Source organism: Camelus bactrianus, chromosome 14 (genome assembly GCF_048773025.1).
Source record: "Camelus bactrianus isolate YW-2024 breed Bactrian camel chromosome 14, ASM4877302v1, whole genome shotgun sequence".
In the NCBI taxonomy this organism is placed as follows: Eukaryota; Metazoa; Chordata; class Mammalia; order Artiodactyla; family Camelidae; genus Camelus; species Camelus bactrianus.
The window spans coordinates 58,656,325-58,678,654 of record NC_133552.1 but is presented as its reverse complement, the minus strand read 5'-3'; the positions used below and the strand labels follow the sequence as shown (position 1 = coordinate 58,678,654).

The following is a 22,330-nucleotide window of genomic DNA, read 5'->3' as shown; positions in this document are numbered from 1 at the left end:
GTAAAATATGGTATCAATATGAAAAAACACAATCAGTGCATCATGGGGTTTTTTTCTTTGTTTTTTTTGTGCAGTTTGTGTGTGTGTGTGCGTGTATTTTCGGCGGGGAGAGGTAATTAGGTTTATTTATTCCTTCACTTATTTAAAAAAATTTTTTTTAATGGACACCGTGTTTTCAGTTGTCATTTCAGAAAGATACGGGTTTTCTCTCTCCCTGGCTCATTACCTTCTCACTGGCTCTACAGTATGGAATTTTTTCCGAATTCCCTCAGGCTGTCTTTTCACCCAGCACAAAAAGAGGTGAGTGTTGTCATTGCTGGGCTTGGAAAAAAAGAAAGTGCAGCTTCTCCCAAAACAAGACAAAAACCGTTTAACGAATGAAAATAACCTCATCCTTTTAAGGTCCCCAGAGAACAGTGAGTGACCTTGCTGAAGGTCCCAGGGCGAGAAGCCAGGTCTTTTGACATCTAGGATCATCTTTTTTTCAGACATATTTGCCTACTTCTCATTCGAATCAAGGGTGGTAGCAGCCAAAACATTTCAGTTACCTTAAAACAACTAAATGGGTTTTTTTTAAATTTAAAGTTTAGTAAGTGTACCCATATATAATCAGTGTTAAGTTTAAAAGTGAATGCTATTGGTATGCCATTCTTTTAAAGATTACCGTCTCAAAGAAACTTTCCTCAACTCATAGGCTTATATAATCCAAGGTCTGTATAACTGCATGAATGAATTTTACGGAAATAAGCCTTCTACAGGTACTAGCTACAAACACACATTTCCCCCAAATGCTCCACATTCTTTTGGGGTCCCAGGTACCAGAAGCAGGGTGTTCAGTGCCCGTGTCCTCCCCGAGGCTGTTGCAGTCTCATCTCCCTTATACAATTCACATTAGTTAACAGTTCTCTCAACAGCCTGGAAGATGCCACAAGATTTCCTACCCAAGGCTTCTCAAGGCACTACAAACTAGTGGCAGGTGCCTCCTGAAAGGTGGCTAGAGTAGAATGGGATAATTTAAATAATAAGCATGTAACTTGCATATGGAACTTTCATGGAGAATTCTCACATCTAGGAAATGCAAAAGAATGACTGATTTTTTGTGTGTGTGTCAATTCTAAATTGCTTTTCAGTGTTCATAACAGACATGCATGCATTATCTTTTCATGTGTTATGAGTTTATCATTAGGGTAGTTCAGAATACTCCAGACGGGTTGTGTTAGTAACAGGTAACACTTACTAATCACTACCATGTGCTGCTGTGAGGGGTGCTGCATCTATGTTGTTTCCTTTAATTTTCCCAAAATTCAGAAGCAGGGGGGTGCTATTCCTGTTATCCAGACGAAGCAACTGCGTCTTCCCTAAGCTCACAGAGAAGCAAGAGCCAGGAGCTGAGCAGAGACCTAACTCGAAAAACTGCCTCTTAACCTCTCTGCCTCCCTCCCTCGTGTGTAAAGTGTGCAGTGGATACCTTTATAGGAGTTCTAATTCTTGACAGCTGTTCAAGGAAATTTTAAAAGCCATCCATGGTACAACTTAATATAGTATTGGCCAAAGTAAATTGTAATTTAAAAGCAATATCTCATGCCGCCACAATTCCACAGTTCAACTCAAAAACAAATCTGTTATTGACCAACATCCATGCTATTGATCTCAATTCATGTGGATAACTGGGGGTTTACTGGGCTTGATTTTAAGTGAGAAATCATGTGCTGAGTCACAACACTCAAGGTAGACCCAATAACATGTTTTCACGCAAACTTTGATGTCTGAATACACTGACACTGCAGAGAGGGCTGTGCTCTGACACAGGAAATTCCTAAAACAACCAGTGCTCTCCTGTGACACGTGAGGGAGTGACTGGCAAAAGTCTGTGTCTGTGGAGGTGGGTGTGCACATCTGTTTGTGTTGAGGGGAAAATATACAGGTGCACTTGCAGCAGAACTGAATGGGTCAATTAAAAGCATATCCTACATCATCTTCAGAATCCTCCGCAGACCACCTGAAAACACTTCAGAATCGAACCTGGTGTTGGCAAGCTGTGCGCAGGGTGCGTTCTCATGAGAAGGGTCTCAGGAATATCTCTCCATTTGCCAGTTTCAGACTATCATGTATCTCTAACTCAGTGCTGCGATGGAGATGACCAGAAATGAAGATTAGGAATCACACGAGTGTTTCTTTTAAATGGGTTCACGTGCCAGGTCTCTTACAAACCTGCCTTCCACTTGTGAGCCAAGAGTCTTAACGACAGTTACCCTTTCCACTAGGTCTCCAACATTTCAATACACGTTTCTCTGTGACCACCCTTAATATGTCATATAAGGTAATACACTACTACATTAATAACCTCTGCTTAAGGGTCAGCACCCTTAAAAACAACAGCTAACATCTACTGAACGCTGACTACATGCTAGGAACCATTCTAAACAGCTGAAAAGTACTATCTCATTTAATCCTCACAACCTCATAGTCCCTATTATTCCCATTTTACAGGTGAGGAACACAGGACACAGAAAGGACAAGTAGTTTCTTCGAGGTGATACAACGAATAAGTGGCAGAACTGGGGCTTCCTCCCTGGCAGCCTGAATCCAGGGTCCTCAGAGTTAAACAGTGTGTACGCTGCCTCTCCTCCCCATTCCTTTAACCCAATGCCCACAAGCACACTCAGTCTTTCCACTCCAGGAGAGATGCAGACAGACAGACAGACAATCATGCACCACTACTGACCGATCATCCTTGCTGTAAATGTCACGGAGTACAGTTAGATTGCAAAACCAGTAGGACAGTCTCTGCTTTGAGATGCTCCTGGTCTGGCTTGGACGGTGGACCGATAAGCAAGTGCTACTGCCTAGTGGGGCCACAACAGAAGCAAGGGGGCCAAAGGGAGCACCCGGGAGTGCTCCCCCCCCAGAACGCGAGTCCTGCAGGGCTTCACCAGGATGTGAAAAGGAGAGGGACGGGGGTGGGGGTGGTAAAAGCTGCGTCACCAGAAGGCACAGCAAACTGGAAGGAACGGTGACTTCATATACTGGTCAGTGAAAACAAAACACAGTTGCCAAACACTTGGTTTCCAAGTACATTTTTAAGTCATGCTGGCATAACAAAAGCATCAGAGCACTTCTGGTGATCTGAAGCGGCCAGTGCTACCACATAAATCACGGAATAACACCTTCTTAATATTTAACAGTCGAATTCTGTTTTGTTTTTAACACTTAGCACTTCTGTGGAATCCCTTATCCGAGAATCTCTGAGCTGTTTACCACTTAATTCATTCTCCAAATAACCTCATGATTGGAGTAAGCTTAAGTAAACAAAACATCTATAATTCATTAAATTATAGTAAGGACAGAAGACAGAAGTTAAAAATCTTGGCAAGGTCACCTAGTGAGATCGATAATCCTTTCACCGTCACCCAGGAAAATGTGTGTCATCTAGAAACGTACTTCTTGAATTGTCTATTGTGCATTTTACTTGATAGATAACAAGAATGAGAAAATTTACCAGGAGGAAGACAGCTGTTTATTTCTAACTACTAAATAACCACAATGGTGAAAAGATTTTTCACCTAAGTAAATTTAAACTAAATTAAATTAAATCCTAAAGTAGAAATTAAATCTATGCCAGGAATGAAGAGGGCCAGTGATAAATAACTCCATGGTTTTACAAACTCTGAAAATAAAAGGGCTGGAGAATAAGACCCAACATGAATATATGAGCCAAAACATCAACAATAAATTTCATGGACTAGAAGAGAAGGCACCTAAGATGACAATGCCCTGTTTCCTCAAGTGAGGAAATCGCCTCAGTGCTCCAACTTTGCATGATGTGAAAAGAAGTCTCTTTATGCTAATCAGTTCTTCCCTGGAACAGTTTATTTAAGGAAAAACAAAGCAAGACACTCAGGAAGTTAATGGTTTGGACAACAAAGCCGCGGTGGGAATAATGTAATTATATTTCAACACCGTGATAGGGTGCTTGTGACCGTAAGCTTGCAAGAAGATAGATTTCTTTTTTAAATTTGGTGGGTTTTGCTCTAATAAAGACGGGGAAGTTGGTTTGAAACAGCCCAAAGGGAAGAGTTGAGAAATAGCTTTCAAGGCTTTGCAAGAGCCCACCCCAGAGCCATAAAACATCATCACAACTTGAATGAAGGCGAGGAAGCAAAACAAGAGGGAAAAAAATGGGGAAACAGCAGAACACAACCACAGTCAGCTGAAACTGTTCAAAGACTGTGATTCTGTCAAATGATTGTAGGCAGGAAGAAACATCTTCCCAGATAAGTTGAGGGAAAGGAGGGGTTTCGGACACAAAGCCTGATGCTGTGTGCAGTGCTACTGCCACGATCTTTATTTCCTCATCAATAAAGCGCCTGTTGAGTTCCCTGCACATAGTAGGAATGTGGTGGGAACTTTGTTGATGAGCTTATTTGTGTATTTCTAACTTAGGCAACCAAAGTGGGCCTTACATAGGGATGTTCTGGAAATCCACAAATAAGATCAATTAACATAGCAGAGAATTATTAAGGAAAGCAACAGCCACAAAACCAGGTTTTGTGGCCTGTTTTCCAGTGCATTTTAGAGCAAGTATTTGCTCACCGGAAATTTAAACTAGGGCACATGGCAAGCAGCTGTTCCTCACTGCCCTTCCCAAGGGCCAAACACATGCATGCCGGTGGCTGGCGCAGTCAGGACATCTAGGGCTGGAGGGAGAGGTGTTGCTTGGTGGTGGAATCACTTTAGGAAGATGAAAGCGCAATAAGGATGGGAAGAGGAGAGTGAGCCCGCCTTCTCTGTCCATCCTCTCCGAGGCTTCCTCAGTCTGCTGAGATAACAGAAGGCTTTTTTTTTTTTGCTAATCCTGGAAGGGCTAGTTCTATGGATAAGGATTTCAATTACCAGGCACCATGCTAGGCAAGTAAGAGATGAAATAGATGTTTCCTGACCTCAAGGAATTCTCATGCAGATCAATAAAGACATCAAGAAAGTAGTCAGGACCTCCCTAGAGTGGTACCCTTATCCCAGCTCCTCTAGGGCAGGTCCTGCCTTCAGCAGTGATTCTCCAACATATCCCTCTCTGAGTGCAGTACAAACTACATCACAGGTGCCAACTACTAAATTCTAGCAAATGCCAGCTAAGGAAATGCACTGCCCTCACATTTGCCAAAATCAAAATCTCACTTCAAAAATGATGATGATATTTTAAGACCTATGGAAGCAGTTTATTTTGTGTTGACACCCAACTTGCAGCTTATTAATCTTCCTAATTTTCATCTCCTTCTCCTCTAGGTGTTGATAAAGGGAAAACAGATGACATCAAGTTAGCTGACTGGTTGGTTTTTACAGAAGTGAGTTTTATTTAAGTAAAGTCTGTGAATTCCTGTAGGTGTCCCATGTCATCTTCATGCCACCTTTCTCCCACAGCGGGTAATCAGCATCTGATCGTATGTACAATTCTCAACAGGCGCTGATGATTCCTTGATCCAGCTGGATTTTACATAAGTTACGGAGGGCCCTTCCTGTGCAAGGCCCTGCCAGGATGCAGATGTGAGTGGGCTCAAGGAGCTAACAGGTTCTCCATACATGGGGCTTTTTTTTTTTTTCTTTTCTTTTTTCTTTACTTTCTTTTTGAGAGGGTGGGGGTAATTAGGTTTTTTTTTTAAATTTAATGGCAGTACTGGGGATTGAACCCAGGACCTCATGCATGCTAAGCACAAACTCTACCACTGGGCTATACCCTCCCCCCAACTCTTTTTTTTTTTTTTTTTGATAGTCTATATTTTTTTGGTGTGAAGGGCCTGTAATTTGTAAATATTACCAATCTGTAAGCTGTGGTGTTTTTCACAACCCCTAGCCCCTGCGTTTTTAACGACATTTGGTAAATTGGCAAACTGTAGGTGTTATATTTTTAAGTCACTGCAGAAAAGAGCTAATACAAACACCCATAAAGGTAAGCCACATCTGAACTGCTACACACAAATTAAAAAGCAATCTTAATAACAGCTAACACTATTTAGTAGTAGCTAATACAGGGGTTTTGTTCTTTTCTAATCAGTTCTAAGGGTATATATACACACTCTCTTAACTCACACAGCAATTCTATGGTTAACCTGATTTTTCAGACGAGAATACAGACAGAAAGAGAGTAGGCATAGACACAAACGGGGCTGCTGGAGGCTCACAGCGGGAATGGGATAGTTCGACATAGCTCCAAGAATGCAGGAAAAAGGAAAACCTCTCAGAGTCCATAATTACTGAACTGACTTTAACCAAAATCTAAAAGAATAAGAAATTCCAATGGTACTAAACTGGAGTTAGGTGACTGAGCATATAGCAAGCACAAAAAGAAATCACAAAAGGGGCAGGTTTAAGTTACCGTGCACACAGGAATTGGCCCCAGCCTTGTGAGGAAAAAAAATGATTTTTAAGATTCTGACAAAGACATCATTAATAATGGTCAGGAAAATAAAAACAGTGATGCAGACAAGACAGTCTAGAAAAATTAGCAATATCTTTAATAAAATAAACCATGAGAAATAGGACTTTGTGGTATATTTATGATACCAAACCCTGAAATAAATAAAAATGTAGCATTTAAATAGCGCTGAAATATTTCTAATCTTCAATAGAACAGTTTTCATCCCCATGTTTGGTGTCATGCACATCTGTGCAAATCTCATTATCAAAAGTTAGGAGAAAGTTTATAAATCAGAACATATTTTTCTAACACAGGCAGGGGAGTAAACGTTATACTGGGGTCTGAAGCAGTCATTTTTGTTTTCCATTTAATAAAATTTCAAAATAAACACTAATGTACAAAAGTAACTTCCTTGATGAAAAATATACGTGGCATACGGTCACAAAAAATTACCAAATAGTGTAATATTATACATCATGTATTTTAGAGTAAATGTTCAAGAGTTTGGCTGCCTGGCTTAAATCACAGCTCAATCAGCCTATGAGTTTAGTCCAAGTTACCTCGCACACATTACTTGAATTCTTTCCCAATTTAAAAAAGGGAGTCCCAAGAGAACCTACTTCATAAGACTGTTGTAAGAGTAAACTAAAATAAAGTAAAATAATATTTGCAATGCTTTACTTGGTACGTAGTAGGGGCTCAACATGTGTTAGCTGTTATTTTCATCATAATTTCATCATTTAATTTACTATTAATGCATAAATTATACTAAAGATAGATAGTACGAGAAAAATCATCTTCTAAAGACCCCTAAATCCACCAGAAAAAATAAATGGACACCCCACCAGCCATTTCAGTAATTACTCTTTTTAAATTCTGTAACATTGGATCTGAAGACTGAAAGAGAATCCCAGCCCTGCTGATCGCAGTACACGAGCACACACATGCGGCTTCCTACAGAGGTCTGTGGGAATACTCTCACGGGAGACAAAATACCTGATCTATTATTATTCCTAATTTGGTATCCCTTGGATTTTTCCAATGCAAAGAAATAAGCCTAGGGAAACTATAAAAAGCAATAGCCCATGGTTAAAAACCAACAACAAACAAACTGGTCTATAAGTGCCAAAGCATTCACCCACAGCTGAGACCGGTCACATCTGGGTGTCTGTGCCACTCTTAGAGCATTTTTTAAAGATCCTGCATCACAGACAATTTCTTAACAAAGGTTTATTTGGTGGGACTTGGTAAGGCCATGGTTAACAGGACAAACATAAAAGGCTAATTAAAAATGAAAATAATATTTGTAATAACATATAATGGAAAAGAATCTGAAAAGAAAAAATACATACATGTATATGTATAACTGAATCACTTTGCTGTACACCTGAAACACAACATTGTAAACAGACTATACTTCAATAAAAATGTTTTTAAATGAAAATAATATTTCCTTTAATATCATTGAAATGTTTCTAATTTTCAGGATCACAGTCTCAGCTTTAATCTCAATGTGTGAGATGGAAACTGGCCCAAAGACCAGCACCTGGTAAGTATCATTTTGGATGGTCAACAATCAAGGCAAACTCTAATTTTGCTGCTGTCTCACTGTATCATTCTTTCCTCCCCATCGTATACCTCTCTTCCACTTTTCCTCCACTTGACTTCAATTTTATGATGTACAGCAGGTGACATTTAAAGTTCTAAATCCTATGCCTTGAGCTATTTAGAGACAAGACACTTTGTAAGACTAAAGCAGTGATTCAATGCATCGTTTGCCAATAGAGCAAATAAAATGTTTATTCTTGAATGATGTCATCAAACACCACTTATCAGTATGTCTCACTTTCATAACCAATGGAGGAAATTTATGTATCTTAATTTGGAAGGTGACTTTATGTACATTTCCTGTGAGCCACAAACATACAAAGAAGTGTACTTACTTTTGCTCCACAAAGAAAGGATCAAAGAATTCTGTTGTGATTTTGTTTGCATACAGCGAACACCCGGTCATTGAGCATAGCCCTAAAAAAGCATCAGAGGGAAAATACTAGGGTTAGTAGCGTTCCATTAATATCGTGAAGCACCTTGTTTGGAAGAAAGTTGCTATTTACCTGACAGTATGAATACAATCCCAGCCAAACAAGCAATTTTAGCTTTGGCTTTATCTGAGCCTCCGACTTTGGTACATTTCATTCCAAACAGGGCAAATATGGAACCAAAAAAGCCCAGGCTGACAGCGGCAATCATAAGTCCTCTACATGCCTGGATATAACCTGCAATTAGAGTAGGTCATTTACATTAACATACGTGTGGTTGTCCAGGGAGAAACCCTCATTTAATGTCATTCCTCTGAATGATTGTTGTTTTCCAAAAAAAATAACCATAATGGTTAAAACACATGGTAAGACAAGCAGGGAAGGGAAGCAAGGTAATCTATATGGACTGCCTGTTTTATGTCACACATTTTTCAGTTTGGCATATGCATGATGCTCAAGACATATATATCTCTGAGTGTTATTGTTCCCATGTTTGCAGATGAGGAAACTGAGGCACACAAAGGTTATATAATATACCAGAGATGAGTTAGTGAGAGGCAGAAATGGATTCCATCCAGGTCTGACTATAAAATTCATGCCACACTGCCTCTCACCGTGAGAAACCTCAGCTGGCACTATCTCAACCCTCTTACTCATTGGCACATCAGACTTTTTAAAAAGATGTTTTAACGGTTTTGCATTGTATACTTTATAACTGGGCAGCAAGAGCTCCAAAGAGTCAAATCTTCTCATATTAGTGAAAGATTAATAAATGAGACCAGCTGGAATATCACCATGAACCATGAGGAGTCTAAATCAAGATGTAGTTCAACAACTTCTTAAAAATTTTTCAGGGCACATATAAAATTGGGTTTAAATAAGCATTGGTTGGTTACTTGAAGAATATTTTATAATTCTGAAATTAACTGTTTGTATATAAATGGGTGCTTTCAAAGTATCCTAAAAATTTGTTCTGTTGGTTTGTTTGATCATTCCTCCTAAACCATTCATTGTCTTAGTCACATATTTTTATTTGCACAGCCAGTGTGATGGTAAACTTCAGCCTGGCTTTTGTCCAAACACTATCAAATTTTTAATTAATGGGATTCAAACTGATGTATTTTTACCAAATGTCATTTTCATTTCAGCCTGAAACAGTGCCATATTTCAATTTGAAATAGTGATGGCACACACTAGGCGTAAGTAAATATTTGTTAAGCAAATGAACATATATACATATGAGGTTTACATCTGGAATCAAACTTTTTAATTTGAAAAAACTAACAAGTGCCAAGATACACCAAATCATTTATGATTGTGTTCAGGCAAAGCCTATGATAAATAATAATTCTAGGGCTACAATAATCATAAGTTCAGGGAATAATGCTGGAAGGTGGCTTCTGACCCACGTTTCTTTGGGAAAGAATAAAAATTCAAGTTGTAATCCTATTTCTAGGATCCATCTTTAAGGTATACAGAGGATGCTCTAATTAACTGAACAAATTTTGGCCCCTGCAAATACAGAAAGCAATGACGAAGATCTTCTATAGTGTGAACTGTTTTCAGACAGAAAACAATTTCACTGATGGCGAGGCTATCAAAAACAGCAAAAGAAACATTTTTAGGAAAACAGGATAACGGAGGCTTATTTTGGTAGCAATAATAGTGCTGCAGGGCCATCTGTGTCTCTGCTGCCAAATACTGACCCAGCTGTATTTTATACGCCAACCCTCGAGTCCCCCAGCCAGACCCCAGTGGGCAGGAGCAGCACAGGAGGAGGAAGCCCATTAGCTCCTTGCACGATTAAAGAGAGTCCTCCCAGGAAAACCACAACTGGCTCATCAATGACCAGCAGAGCTACTGGGACAGTGGTGTGGTTTTGTAATTTTTTGAGATTTATTTTAATCTATGGTTTTGAGGTATTTTAGCTAACTCTGACTGCAAACCTAAACAGACAATAAAGTGTATATGATGTAACCTTTATTACATATATGTTAAAAAAAAACCCAAACTATCCTAGAAAACTTTATCATGCACCCTAATTTGCATTTACTTTAATAATCTTATAGTCTTTATGTACAGAAAACACAAGCCTTGCAGAAGGTTGTCTACAATCTGATCACTCAGAACTCGGAATGCATTTTCCCAGACAGTAGGTACACGGTGGTTAGAATTCCAGGCTGATGCATTCAACCTTTAATATGACTGGGAAGATAACAGTAGACTTGAAACTTTAACCTCTACTCATACTATTTTTTTCTGAGATTCTCACTCAGTTCTCCCATCTAAGCCCTAGTACCTGCAGCAGGACTGGCTCTGCCCTCTCGATGCAAGAGGAGAAACAGAAAGAGCAGGTTCTTATGAGGCCAGGTCCTTCCTCAGAAGCCACCAGAACCCTGATGTGGGGAGAAGGTTCCTCTCTCTGGCATGAGAACAGTAGCAATAACTTGCTAACGCACACGCACAAAAGAAGGCACTTCACCAGCACAATCACTGGCTAGATTTTCTGAAACCAGGAGCAAAGATCAGGGTTCGGGGTTCCTGGGGATAAACTCCACTGCCAGCCATAAATGGAATCAACTTATCGGGAAGCCTGAGGTCTTTAAATTAGGGGTTACCAGTCCTTACAATACCCACAAACTCAGGCCATAGGTAACTTCTAACAAACCCTCTCGGAGTTTATCTTCTGCAAGGCAGACCTCAACAACCTTGCTTTTTAACAGTTCCAGAGGTCAAAACTTCTAAGTAACACCCTCAAGTGAAGTGGTGATAAAAACCTAGTCAAGGAGGCCATTATTTTTGACAGGCCTAATTTACTGACACCGTTAATAGCTAATTAACACATTAAAGTGCTGAGGCATGAACATATTTGCTCCGAAGTTCTCTGAAGTATAATTTATAGTTTCTTCCCTCGGAAGAAAGGGCAAACATTTCCACTAACAAAAATAGATGGCATACACTAAAAACAACCTGGCTGAAAATGCTTCTCAGCTGCAGTTCAAGTGGTGCTTTGAAAGGAATATGGGTGAGCAATAAACAGAAATCACCAGCTCACTCAACCGTGAGTTTTTCAATTAGTAAAATACTGAGTCTTTAAGTTAATGAATTCTGTTGGAGGAAACCTCCAAGGTGTCCCTTAAAGGTTAAGTGTTTTCCAAATGTACCTTATTTTCCATTTCCAACTAGCAAAAAATGAAAATATCCACTTGGTGGAGACAGCTCCCTAGGAGCACGTGTGCTAGCTGCAGAGGGAAGGAAGGAAAGAGAATGCGCTTTTCTCATGCTAGTAGCTTTGTGCACTTTTTGCAGATCCTCTGAGGGAAGCATGAACTCTGAATTTCAGCTCTGGTTCTTCCATATCCCTGCTGCGTGTCCTGGATCACATGACCTAATCTCTCCAAGCCTGTTTCTCAACTGTAAAACAGGGATAATAGCACTTGCCTCACAGGAGGAGTAATATGGACTAAGTGTCCAGTGAGTGGTAAGAAACACATCAAAGCTTCCTTTTCATAACACTAAGATTGATTCTAAGCAGAAATAAGAGTTGGAATCTTAACAAGGCATAACATTAAGTCTACACAGTTAGCTCTTTCCTGAGAGGGAAAACTGGGGTAACAATGATACCCTCTGATGGTGAGGAGTCAGAGCTTTGACCTTATATAGGAAATACAGAATAATGACTCCATCTTCTGTGTCTAAGAGGCATGTTCTTCCACCTAAGTCTAGACAAAAGAGAGCCATGAGCCTTCTCTCTCCCTTCTTGGATTTTTCTGCCTGTTTTAAGGGGAGGCCTGGCTTGCTCAGGCCTGTGGCCACCAAGCCTCTGGTAACATAGCTTTCTCCCACCACATCAAACGCAGCATCAGAAGTCCACATTCAGTGTGCTGTCGACAAGACCTGCCTCAGGACCAGCATCCAGCAGATGCAGCTGCCCGGAAAATTAAAGGCAGGGTGCGAACAAGCAAAGGTGCCTGCTCTTGGAAGTACCACTGGCAAGCAGGGGAATCGACTTCTGTCTATGTGAAAATGTAGCTGTGTGGTTGAACACTCCCCTGGCAAAATATTACTCTGGGAGATGCTGAAAAGTGTTTATCCCTTTGGGGTAGGCAATGTCTTCCTAAGCCACAAAAGGCAGAGCCAGCAGAAAGAGACTAATAAATTCGATTACAGTACACATTTCAATGTTTTGTATCAGAAAAGACATCAAACATTTAAAGGAGAAGCTATGGCCGAGATTGCAACATATATAATGATTGACATCCACAATTTTAAAAAAAATCATTTAAAGCAAGAGGAAACAACAGAACCATGGGAATAAGCTATGGACAGGAAAAGTACACACAAAAAAATTAATGGTCAATAAGTACATAAGATGGTCAAAATCACAGTCATTAGGGAAATGCCAATTAAAATGATAACAAGATGTCAGCCATTATACTGGATGAAAAACTTAGTGGTGAGAATGTGGAGAAACAGGACTTCTCATATGTTGGTGCGATGTAATTTGGCAGTATAAACTGAACAATAAAGTGATTATTCTACTGCTCTGACAATACTATTTCTCAGTCTCTACACTGTAGAAATATACATATGCATAAAGAGGCAAATAGAAAGATTTTCAGTAAAGTACTAAACAATAAAAAGATAGAAAGGGTCCAATGTCCAACATGAGTAAGTGGTTAAATAAACCAGTCTGTCTAGTCTTACGATACTATGCAGTCATTAAAAAGAGTTACTTCTATATGCACTGACTTGGAAAGATAAGTTATTAATCTGAAAACAACGCAGAACAATAGGTGATGTCATTTACGTTTTTTAAAGTCATTTTCAGGACACATGAGCACACATGGAAGGCCAGTTTGTGAGCTGGGTTGCAATATAAACATCACTCCTCTTCTCTTGGCTCCCTCTAAAGCTGGAGAGTTGCCGGCTATGCCCTCCTTCCTCCTCACTACTGCACCTGCCCCCACATCTTGAGACCAGGATGTCCATTCTCACCACAGACGCTGCAGGTGAGAGCGTCACTATTCTGCACCCAATTATCTTCATGGAGAAGATTTATTTTTCTCAATCCTCTCACTTGTCCCCCAACAAGAGAAGGAAGTGTACCTATCCGGCAGGCTGTGTCAGTAACAACACAGTTACAACAGAAGAATCTGTTCAGGACAGTAACTGTCAATCCCATATTCCTGAATGTAAACTACAGAAACAAAAGCGTGCCTGTTCAACATCTACCTGGATGTGTGTTCGGCAGCACAGGGGAAAATCAACGGTAATTCTAGGGAATCCACAGTGTCCTGGCTACTTGCTTTACACAAGAGGACGCAGACCTGGGTGTCACCCATCTAAAACCAGACACGTATTCCCTTATACAGAGTTTCCATCAAATACCACCATTGAGCAACAGTTTGCTTTTCATGGCAAGCACCATCTTAGGGGAATTAAATCTTGTCTTTTATTTACTCAGCTACGCAAATAAAAATTCGCAGGGCAGTAATAGAAGAAAAAGAAAACACCTCGAATCGAGAAATAATGTAAATGACTCTCCTTAAGTTTCTGCCGGGATCCATTTAGTCATGTGCTGTGAAATTCTGGAAGAAAGGAGGCTAGAACTTGAACAATCAGTGTGACCGGGTTGACAACTATTGTTCTCTTGAAACTAAAGAGTGCCAGTTTTCTATGTGAACATCTACCTGTTGCCCTAATACAATACATCATAGAGCCTGCGATAACAAGAACAACGTAGGAAACAGTCTACCAAAGGACAACACGAGGGAGACGCGGAGAGCATACTTGGGAGGCAAGACACAGAACTTGTCAGGCTCCGGTACAAGTCTTGCCGACCAGGATTCTCTACCCTCTGCGGCACAGGCAAGGACGTTTTATTTTCCTAAAATTTGGAAGAAGAGTTGACGCCCAGGCAGACTCATCTGTAGATACGTGGGATTTTGGGGGGGAGGGTGCGGGACCCTGCAATATGTTTCCTTTTTTCCAGCCAGCTTTTAAAAGAACTAACGAAACGGCTAAAGGGAGTTCGGAGCAAGCGGATTCGCTTTGACAAGTCGATGATGCCATTCTAATCAGAATCCAGCTCCCAGCTCCACCGGGGAGTGCTGGATGGAGAAGACAAGACCCTTCTGCGTAACTCAATGTCCCAACAGTCCCGGGGCGGGGGCACAGTCCTGTCCTCGACTCTCGGGACAGCAAAGCCGCTTCCCTCCATCCCAGACGCCTGAGAATCACCCACCCTACCCAGGTCTGTCTGCATACCCCCCTCCCTCGCCCCAGGGTCCCGGGCTGGGACTGGCGCCCCCACGGGACAGACGTCCGGGGACACAGGACGACGCGCACTGGGGACTCTCCCCGGCTCCCTCAGGAGGTGGGGGGAAGCGGGGCCAGGCCTCGGAGGGGTCTGGCCCCGGGGTCCTGACGGGGTCGTGCGGCCAGCCGGCCTCCCGCTAGCAGACCCGGGAGGAGCGAGGGCCGGGAGCGGGGGGGCCAGGGGATGCAGACCGTCCAGAGCCAGCATGGAGGGGAAGTCCTTGCAGTTGGAGACGCCCGTGGAGTCGGTAACGCACGTCTTCCACAGGTTGGCCCAATAGGTGGCGGTGGTGATGACCGTGCCGTCGATGGTGGACACCTTCCAGTAGTCGGTGGGCAGCGTGGAGGACACCAGCACCCAGCCCGAGATGGAGACCATGAAGGCAATGATCTCCGACGCCGTGCTCGCCATGCCGCCCGCCGCAGCCAAGCTCGCGCTCGCGCTCCCAGTCGGCGCCGCGACCCCCGCGGGCCCCGCACCGCGGCTCCGCCTCCGCCGCCCCGCCCCCGCCCCGCCCGCCCGCAGACCCGGCGTTAGGGGGCGCGCGCGGACCCCAGGACGCGCCCTCCCGGGCAGAGAGGGCTTTTGGGCGCTTTTACCGTCGCTCGCTGCCCGGGTTCTCTCGAGTCAACTGGCCCGGCACCCGCGGTCGGGAGGAACACAAGCCTGTGCGCCCCTGCACCCCTACTCTCGCATCTCGGGAGCCAGGGGACCAAGGAGAATGGCTCTCCTGTTGGACAGACTGGCAGCCGGATGTGGACAACCTACTGCATCCATCCCCCCTCCCTCCCCAGCCCTACCCCTTGGCAATAGCTTGGCTTCCAGAGTACCTTGTAAAAGCATAGCAGAAAAAAGCCTTTTGTGTTCCCGGAAAGGACACGGCCTGCTAACGCAGCACTCGGCCTGCTGAACTCTAAAGGTTTTCGTGCCACGCTCTTTTGGGTGACCCTGTTCGGCTTGTCAAGGAGGGATCACTGCAGTTCTGGGCTCAAAGTCGGCCTTGCCCTAAAATTCTGCAGTTCCTTTTGGCCCGGCGGTATGCGGAAGGTCACCATAAAGAGGTGCGTGACGCAAACCTAAATTTAGGACAGCAGCGTACGGAGAGCACAAGGTGTTTTGGCGCCTTCCTTACAATCTCGGTGGTGACTGTTCTAGCCAGAATGCTGGCCTGCTGATACCAATGAGCTGCACGTAGGACAAGCAATTAAGACTCTTTTCCTGTGGGTGCCTTCCAGCAACTAGTTCTGTGAGTCTAGTCTATGAGCTAATGGTCTGTCGCAGTGAAAACGGCTTTGTATCTTGTTTATTTATTTTTTTTTACCATCTCCTCCTTTTGCGACTAATTGAAGAATAACTTCATTCATTCCTTCATTGATGTCTCAGAGTAAACGTAAAGATCAGGGTGTACTTTTTGGCTCCCTAGGTCACAAATTTGGACATAAACGAGAGAACAAAGACTTGGCTTTATTACGGGGTTATTATTTGTCCATCAAAGTTCTTGCAGTTCTTCATATGAGCTTTCAAGAGTCAATTCTTGCCGAAAGTAACCGAAGGTCTAAAACCTCTAAATCAGCCCTGCTATAATAAAGCTGTTTGCTAGCCCTCTGTTTTACAATCTTTATGCAGAGACACTTTGGTTCATTGTGAGAAATTTCTCAATACCCCTTTGTCACTTAAAAAAAAAACCAAATGGGTATAGAAATTAGAGGTGATCAGACATCTATGGAGAAGAAAGGAGGTTGGACTACAGAAACATCAAAACAGATTGGGAAGGACCATAGGAGATCCTTAGGACATACTTCACACTCAGCACAATCATCCTGTCAATTTCTAGAGATAATGTTTAGTTTATGCTCTAACAGTTCTGTGGGTTCAGTGCCTAGCAAGGTGTGTGTTCTGGTTTGGCTTTGTTTTGTACTGACAGCCTTTTAGCAAGTTTTCCTTTGTACTGAGCCCAAACCTGGGTCTCTTTAACATCCACCCAAATGCCACCATCTGCCCTGAGACAACACAGGTCTAAGTCCTACTTTTGGACCCTGCAGCAGCCCTTGGGAAGTGTGCTTGTGTGTGTCTGGCCATCTCACGGCTTGTGTGAATGGGAATAAGGGTGAAGACCACTGGCCTGACGGGATGCAGGCATGGTTACATTACTGTACTGCTCTTGGTCCCAACTTGTCCTGTTGTGTCATGCTGGGTTCACTGGGAGGGTCAAGCTTAAAAACAGTTTGGGAATCACCTACTTAACCTCGTCCTTCTCATCCTCCCTGCTATTCAAATCAGTCACCTTTGAGTATTGACCACAAAGTGTCCTCTATTCTTTTGTATGATTTGCCTTTTTTAAAGTGCTTTTATTGTCTTGATTTCTTGCCCTCCAGCATATTTCCACTATTACTTCTATGCCATATTTCCTTCTGAATGAGCTGCCTATTTCTAATCCAGTTTACTCTTCAGACAACACAAAAAAGTCATGAACGAGGACATATTCTATGGTGTTTCCTAAAATTAAAAATTGCACATATGTTGGTTTTGTACTTTATTTCCTGGCCTTGTTTGAGTGTCTTTGTTTGCTTGTGTCTTCTTCATGTTAGTTACTCACTAAAATTGTTTATTCTTTCTCTCTCTCTCTCTCTCTTTTTTTTTTTTGCAAGACAAAAACCTGATTTAGTTTTGACACACAAAAAAATGCAGTAGTGTGACTTTAAAGACTCAAGCAGTTACTAATTTATCAACAGATTGGTTATAACTTTCATTGTTTGGGACCAAAGGCACATTGTTTAACAAAACAAACTGTGAAGAATGGTTGGTGTTTTAGACCAGTCCCCCAAATTTACTCAACAGATAATGTAGTTTTACCTACTGTACTTAAAATATCCACAAACCCACCATTGCAACATAGCTTCCAGAGGAAACAAATTCTGAATTCTAACTTGGACCCCCAAGAAAGACTCTCTGCTGCATCACCAGACCATTTAAACCAGAATCTCTTGGGGGGTGGCTCTGGCAGTGATTTTTCCAAAGCTTCTAATGTACAGCCAGGTTGGAAAGCACAGCTCTGATCAGCTGAGATTCATGCCTATGTATATAAACAGTTAATTCAGTAAACCAGATGGTGTGTATTATAGAGAAAATATTCATCTCTTGGTTGAAAACTTTCAAAAAAGAAATCTTCTACTGTAGAGATTGTAACGCACAGCTTAAACTTAAAAGGGGCTGAAAATACCACAAACAGTCCATAAATTATGACCTGGATGGCAGCACTATTAGTTCTTTTGCCAGCTGAAACAGACTAGGTCGTCATGCCTATGGACTTGATTAGTTTTCTTTTACTTTTATCCTTTGTCTGTTCTATGAGGTTGGACAGCCCCAAACTTCTCTTCCCTGGCATGTACTGCATATTAACTATGGAGAGTTAGATTTTAAGGGCCCACAAGTACCTGACCAAAAGATGAAAAATGTTAACTTTCTTTAATACGTAAAGAATATTATGTAATGAAACAAGCATTTACTTTAGAATGTCTTTTATCTTAAGCTTTTCAAAACCAGTTTAATCAGAAGAAATCTTTGTACAGACAACCACCTAATCCAACATAAGAATATCCAGAAAAGGAAAAGAGACTGAACAAAGATGTTTAAAAAGAAGTAATGGATAAATGGCTCATTTCACTTTAAGATTCTACCGTCCCAAATAACCTTTGCAGTTAATCTGCAAACCCATTTACAGAGTACCGTTCAACTGATAAATGCTTCCTTATTTTCCTTAGGATTCAGTTCACTGAAATTTTTATTTAACTGTTTGTAACAAACCATTCTTAATTTAAATATAAAAGTGAACACAGCTAGAAAGTTACTTCTCCATATTATTCCAAGTAACATCTTAATTAACAATAAGTCTTTATAAATTGTTTCCAATATGAAAAGTACTAATTTATCTATAATAAATTTGTCATGAAGACATTTAACGTTCTGAAATATATTTTGAGCCTTTCTACTTTTGGGGCCTAAGACACCGAGATTAGCATTGGAGGTTATTTCTTTGGCATTATTATGGTTATTAAGGAAAAATAGAGAATTCCCCCACCCCAGGGTTGTTCAGTAGGAGAGAAACCAGTTTAGCCAACTGAACCAGAGATTTGCAGAAGCTCTTTACTTGAGATTCAACTCACCTGCCAAACAACACAGGTGTGCCTTTCAACAGCTCAAGGATTTTCTAAGCATCAAATTTGGTTTCAGTATACACTAGCTCCTTCCTAGATTCCAGTAAGGTGGCGTGCTGCTGATCAGGTGGGGAGAAACTAAAGTCCTGATAAATACGGTATTAACTAAAAAAAACCAAAAAACAAAAAACAAAAACTGCCCAGGAGCTGAACATTGTTACAGCACGTTAAAGAAGGCATTCGTGCTGATACTAAGATAGTAAAACAGCGCATCTGTGCTCTTCTCCTTCATTTTCCCTAACACTCTTAGTTTATCTTAATCTACACTAATTCTATGATGCTTGTAATCTACTTAGCATGAAAGCTACAGAGTGAGAGGAGTAGTTACGGGAATGAACACTCATGCCTATCACTGCATCATTGATCATATATATGTGTGTGTATATATAAATTTTTTTTTTGCAAATTTTAAGGAAACAGTGGCTTATTTTTCTTAGGACTATCTAGATTCCTCTTGAACACCTGGAGAGGTAAATTTGGGACCCCAGCAGCTCACAGCTGTCTGGGTGAATACCCCTCCAGCCCAGAATGACTCTCGCTCTAGGTAGGTCTTACAGATGGGTCTTAATAAGCATCTTATGAGTATTAATTCAATCTACCCACCCAGGTTGGGCAGGAAGTAAATCTATGTGTTTGGGGCTAGTCATTTTATTTCTCTGAGTTGAAGCATCCTCATTTGGAAAATGGAGTCTCACGCTGTACGCAGCCAGGCCTGGAAAGTCTTCTATCATCATGCCTGTCCCAACTGTACTGCCCTGTGGTTAAATTCTATAAAAATGGTTCAGAAGCCTGAACTATGTCTATCTGACTTGGTACTAAAATACAAATTGGTCCCACGACCCGCTGCGGATACCAAATCCGCGATTGCTCCAGTCCCGTGGTCGGCCCTCGGAAACCCACGGATACTAAGGGCCAGTTGTATTTGTCTTAGTTTGTTGTCGTTTAAAAATAATGTGGTACACATGTTTTATATGTCTAGCATATGGGAGTTAGGAAGTACTTTGAAAATTATTTAATTCAACATTTTACAGATGAGGAAACGAGGCCACAGGTGACTTCTTAATGTATATTAAACTATAAAGTGTATTTTGGAGTATTATATCAATTGGAATAACATTTATGTGTCTTATTCTTCAAATCTGTGTGAATTTGACAAATAATCCGAGTTGAAGAAAAATCTGAATTATAAGCAAGATTTAAACATTTAAAAGTTGAAAACTATCGTTTTTCATACAGATTCTCCTCAATGACATGTATGTGCCCATAAAATACTTACTAGTATATTACTAGGAGGTTTTTGCTTCAGGTTAATGCCGAGTCATCTGTACAAAGGGCTTTTGAATAGTAACATGTAAAGGAAGGAAATAACAATGGAACTGTTTGCTGATAATACAGTGGACAGATAGTAGACACACCTCTTTTTGCGGTTCAGAGCAATAGCTGTTTCTATGTTTGCTTTGGGTTTGTGAAGAATTAATAAAAAGATCTAAAGAACAAAGTTGATGTCATATTCTGCCTGTGATTATTATAACTGCCACACCTCTAGGATTTTGGACATAAATCTTTCTGACAAACAAGCATGCCCTGAGACAACTACTTCCCCACCATAAAATTCACCCATGTAACTTCCTTTTGAGTTAAGCAATGTTTTGTTTTCCAATCAAAACACTATATGAAAGATTATATTGTAATTTTTTTGACATTTGTTAAGCAAACTGAATGATACTGTGTATGTTTGTTTATAGTATATAAACTATAGAAGAAAAGCAGTTAATAAAGTGCTATTATTTCATGTTAATTTCCAGATGCCATTGAGAGGATCAAATCAATTAAAACATGGATGTTATAAAACTGGATGTATTATGGGTATTTGATAAGTAGCTGTTGAATTTAATTTTATTAGTCAAAAAGGATAAATGATTTAAAATAGTGGATGGTCTGTTAAGCATAAACTCTCAAAACCTACCCTTCAATGGCAAATTTTTGTTTGCTCTTTCAAGTAAATAATCTTTTTTAAATCAAGAAACGTCATATCCTTTGAAATTATGATCTTGCAACCAAAATGGGGCCTTACTCTATACTTCAAATGATCAAATTAATCTTCAACTAATTGCTCTTTTTTGTCTTTTAAAACTTATTGTCTATACATATTTAAATAATATGTCTGTCACTAAACAGTTTCTATACATGGTTTGGAATCACACTATATGAATTTTGGAAAACACAGTGTGTTTCTTCATTTATTTGTTTTGTTCTGTTTGTAAGCAGAGTTGACAACCTATCACCTACCAGGTATAGCTACATGTAATTTAACTCACAGATTACGATCGTTAGTTTCTTGTATCCTTCTTCCCAACAGCCAATTAATTTTGATTTCAAGATACTTGTTCTTCACTGGTATAGGGAAAAGCCACGCTCGGCTCTAAGTAGTATGCACCTCCACAATCCTACCTATCAAAAAATGACACTAGTCTTCTTTCCCCACCACCTGGAAAGCTCCAGCGGACTCAGTCTCAGGACAGAAGACTTCTCAAAAGGGTGGATTTTAGACCCCCATATAGACTAGTGTTTGCTTTATCTAATCACTGGACAAATGTGGGTCTTTACTGATTATGACTTTTTATAAAAATTTTAATTGAAGTGTAGTTTATTTACAATGTTAGTTTCAGGTGTATAGTAAAAGGATTCAGTTATACATATATATACATATGTATTTTTTTCTTTTCAGATTATTTTTCATCTTATGCTATTACAAGAAATTGAATATAGTTCCCAGGATTATAACTTTTTTTACAATGGTTATGACCATAACTCTAACTTTGACTATAATTTTTTTTTATTATTTACTGAATATAGCACACATATTTCCATGGAAATATTATTTCTGATCAAACAGGGCCAAAGATGAATCACATTTGTGACTACAATTCAAAATCACATTTTTTTTTAATGGTTAAAAATTTTTTTTTAATTTTTAATTTTTTAAATTGAATCTTAAATTTTTTAAGCTTTTTTTGGGGGGAAGGTTTATTTACTTATTTGTTTATTCAATTTTTTTTTTTTAATGGTGGTACTGGGAATTGAACTCCAGACCTCATGCATGCTGAGCTTGCTCTCTACCACTGAGCTATACCCTCTCCTCACTCATTGACTTTTAAACATTTTTTTGCTTCCAATGGGGGGAGGTAATTTAAGGGTTTTTTAAATTTATTTATCTTTTAAACAGAGGTGCTGGGAATTGAACCCAGGACATTGTGCATGCTAGGCATGTACTTTACCACTAAGCTATACCCTTCCCCCCACCACTGACTTTTGAAGAACATACATTCATATTCTAAATCAA

General features: G+C 40.5%; 1 protein-coding gene across 3 annotated transcripts in view; it reads right to left on the bottom strand.

The window, feature by feature from the left end:
* CLDN10 (claudin 10) overlaps positions 1-22,330 on the bottom strand; it is an 88,935-nt gene that overhangs the window by 5,894 nt on the left and 60,711 nt on the right. For 2 of the 3 annotated variants that reach the window (XM_010959686.3, XM_074378430.1), the window contains 2 exons: positions 8,527-8,688; positions 8,356-8,437 (listed from right to left, as the gene is read on the bottom strand). In XM_010959686.3, coding sequence (XP_010957988.1) covers positions 8,356-8,437; positions 8,527-8,688 — 244 coding nt within the window. Of the gene's footprint in view, positions 1-8,355; positions 8,438-8,526; positions 8,689-14,964; positions 15,258-22,330 lie in introns of those variants that run through there. The other variant, XM_010959687.3, reaches the window with a different exon arrangement.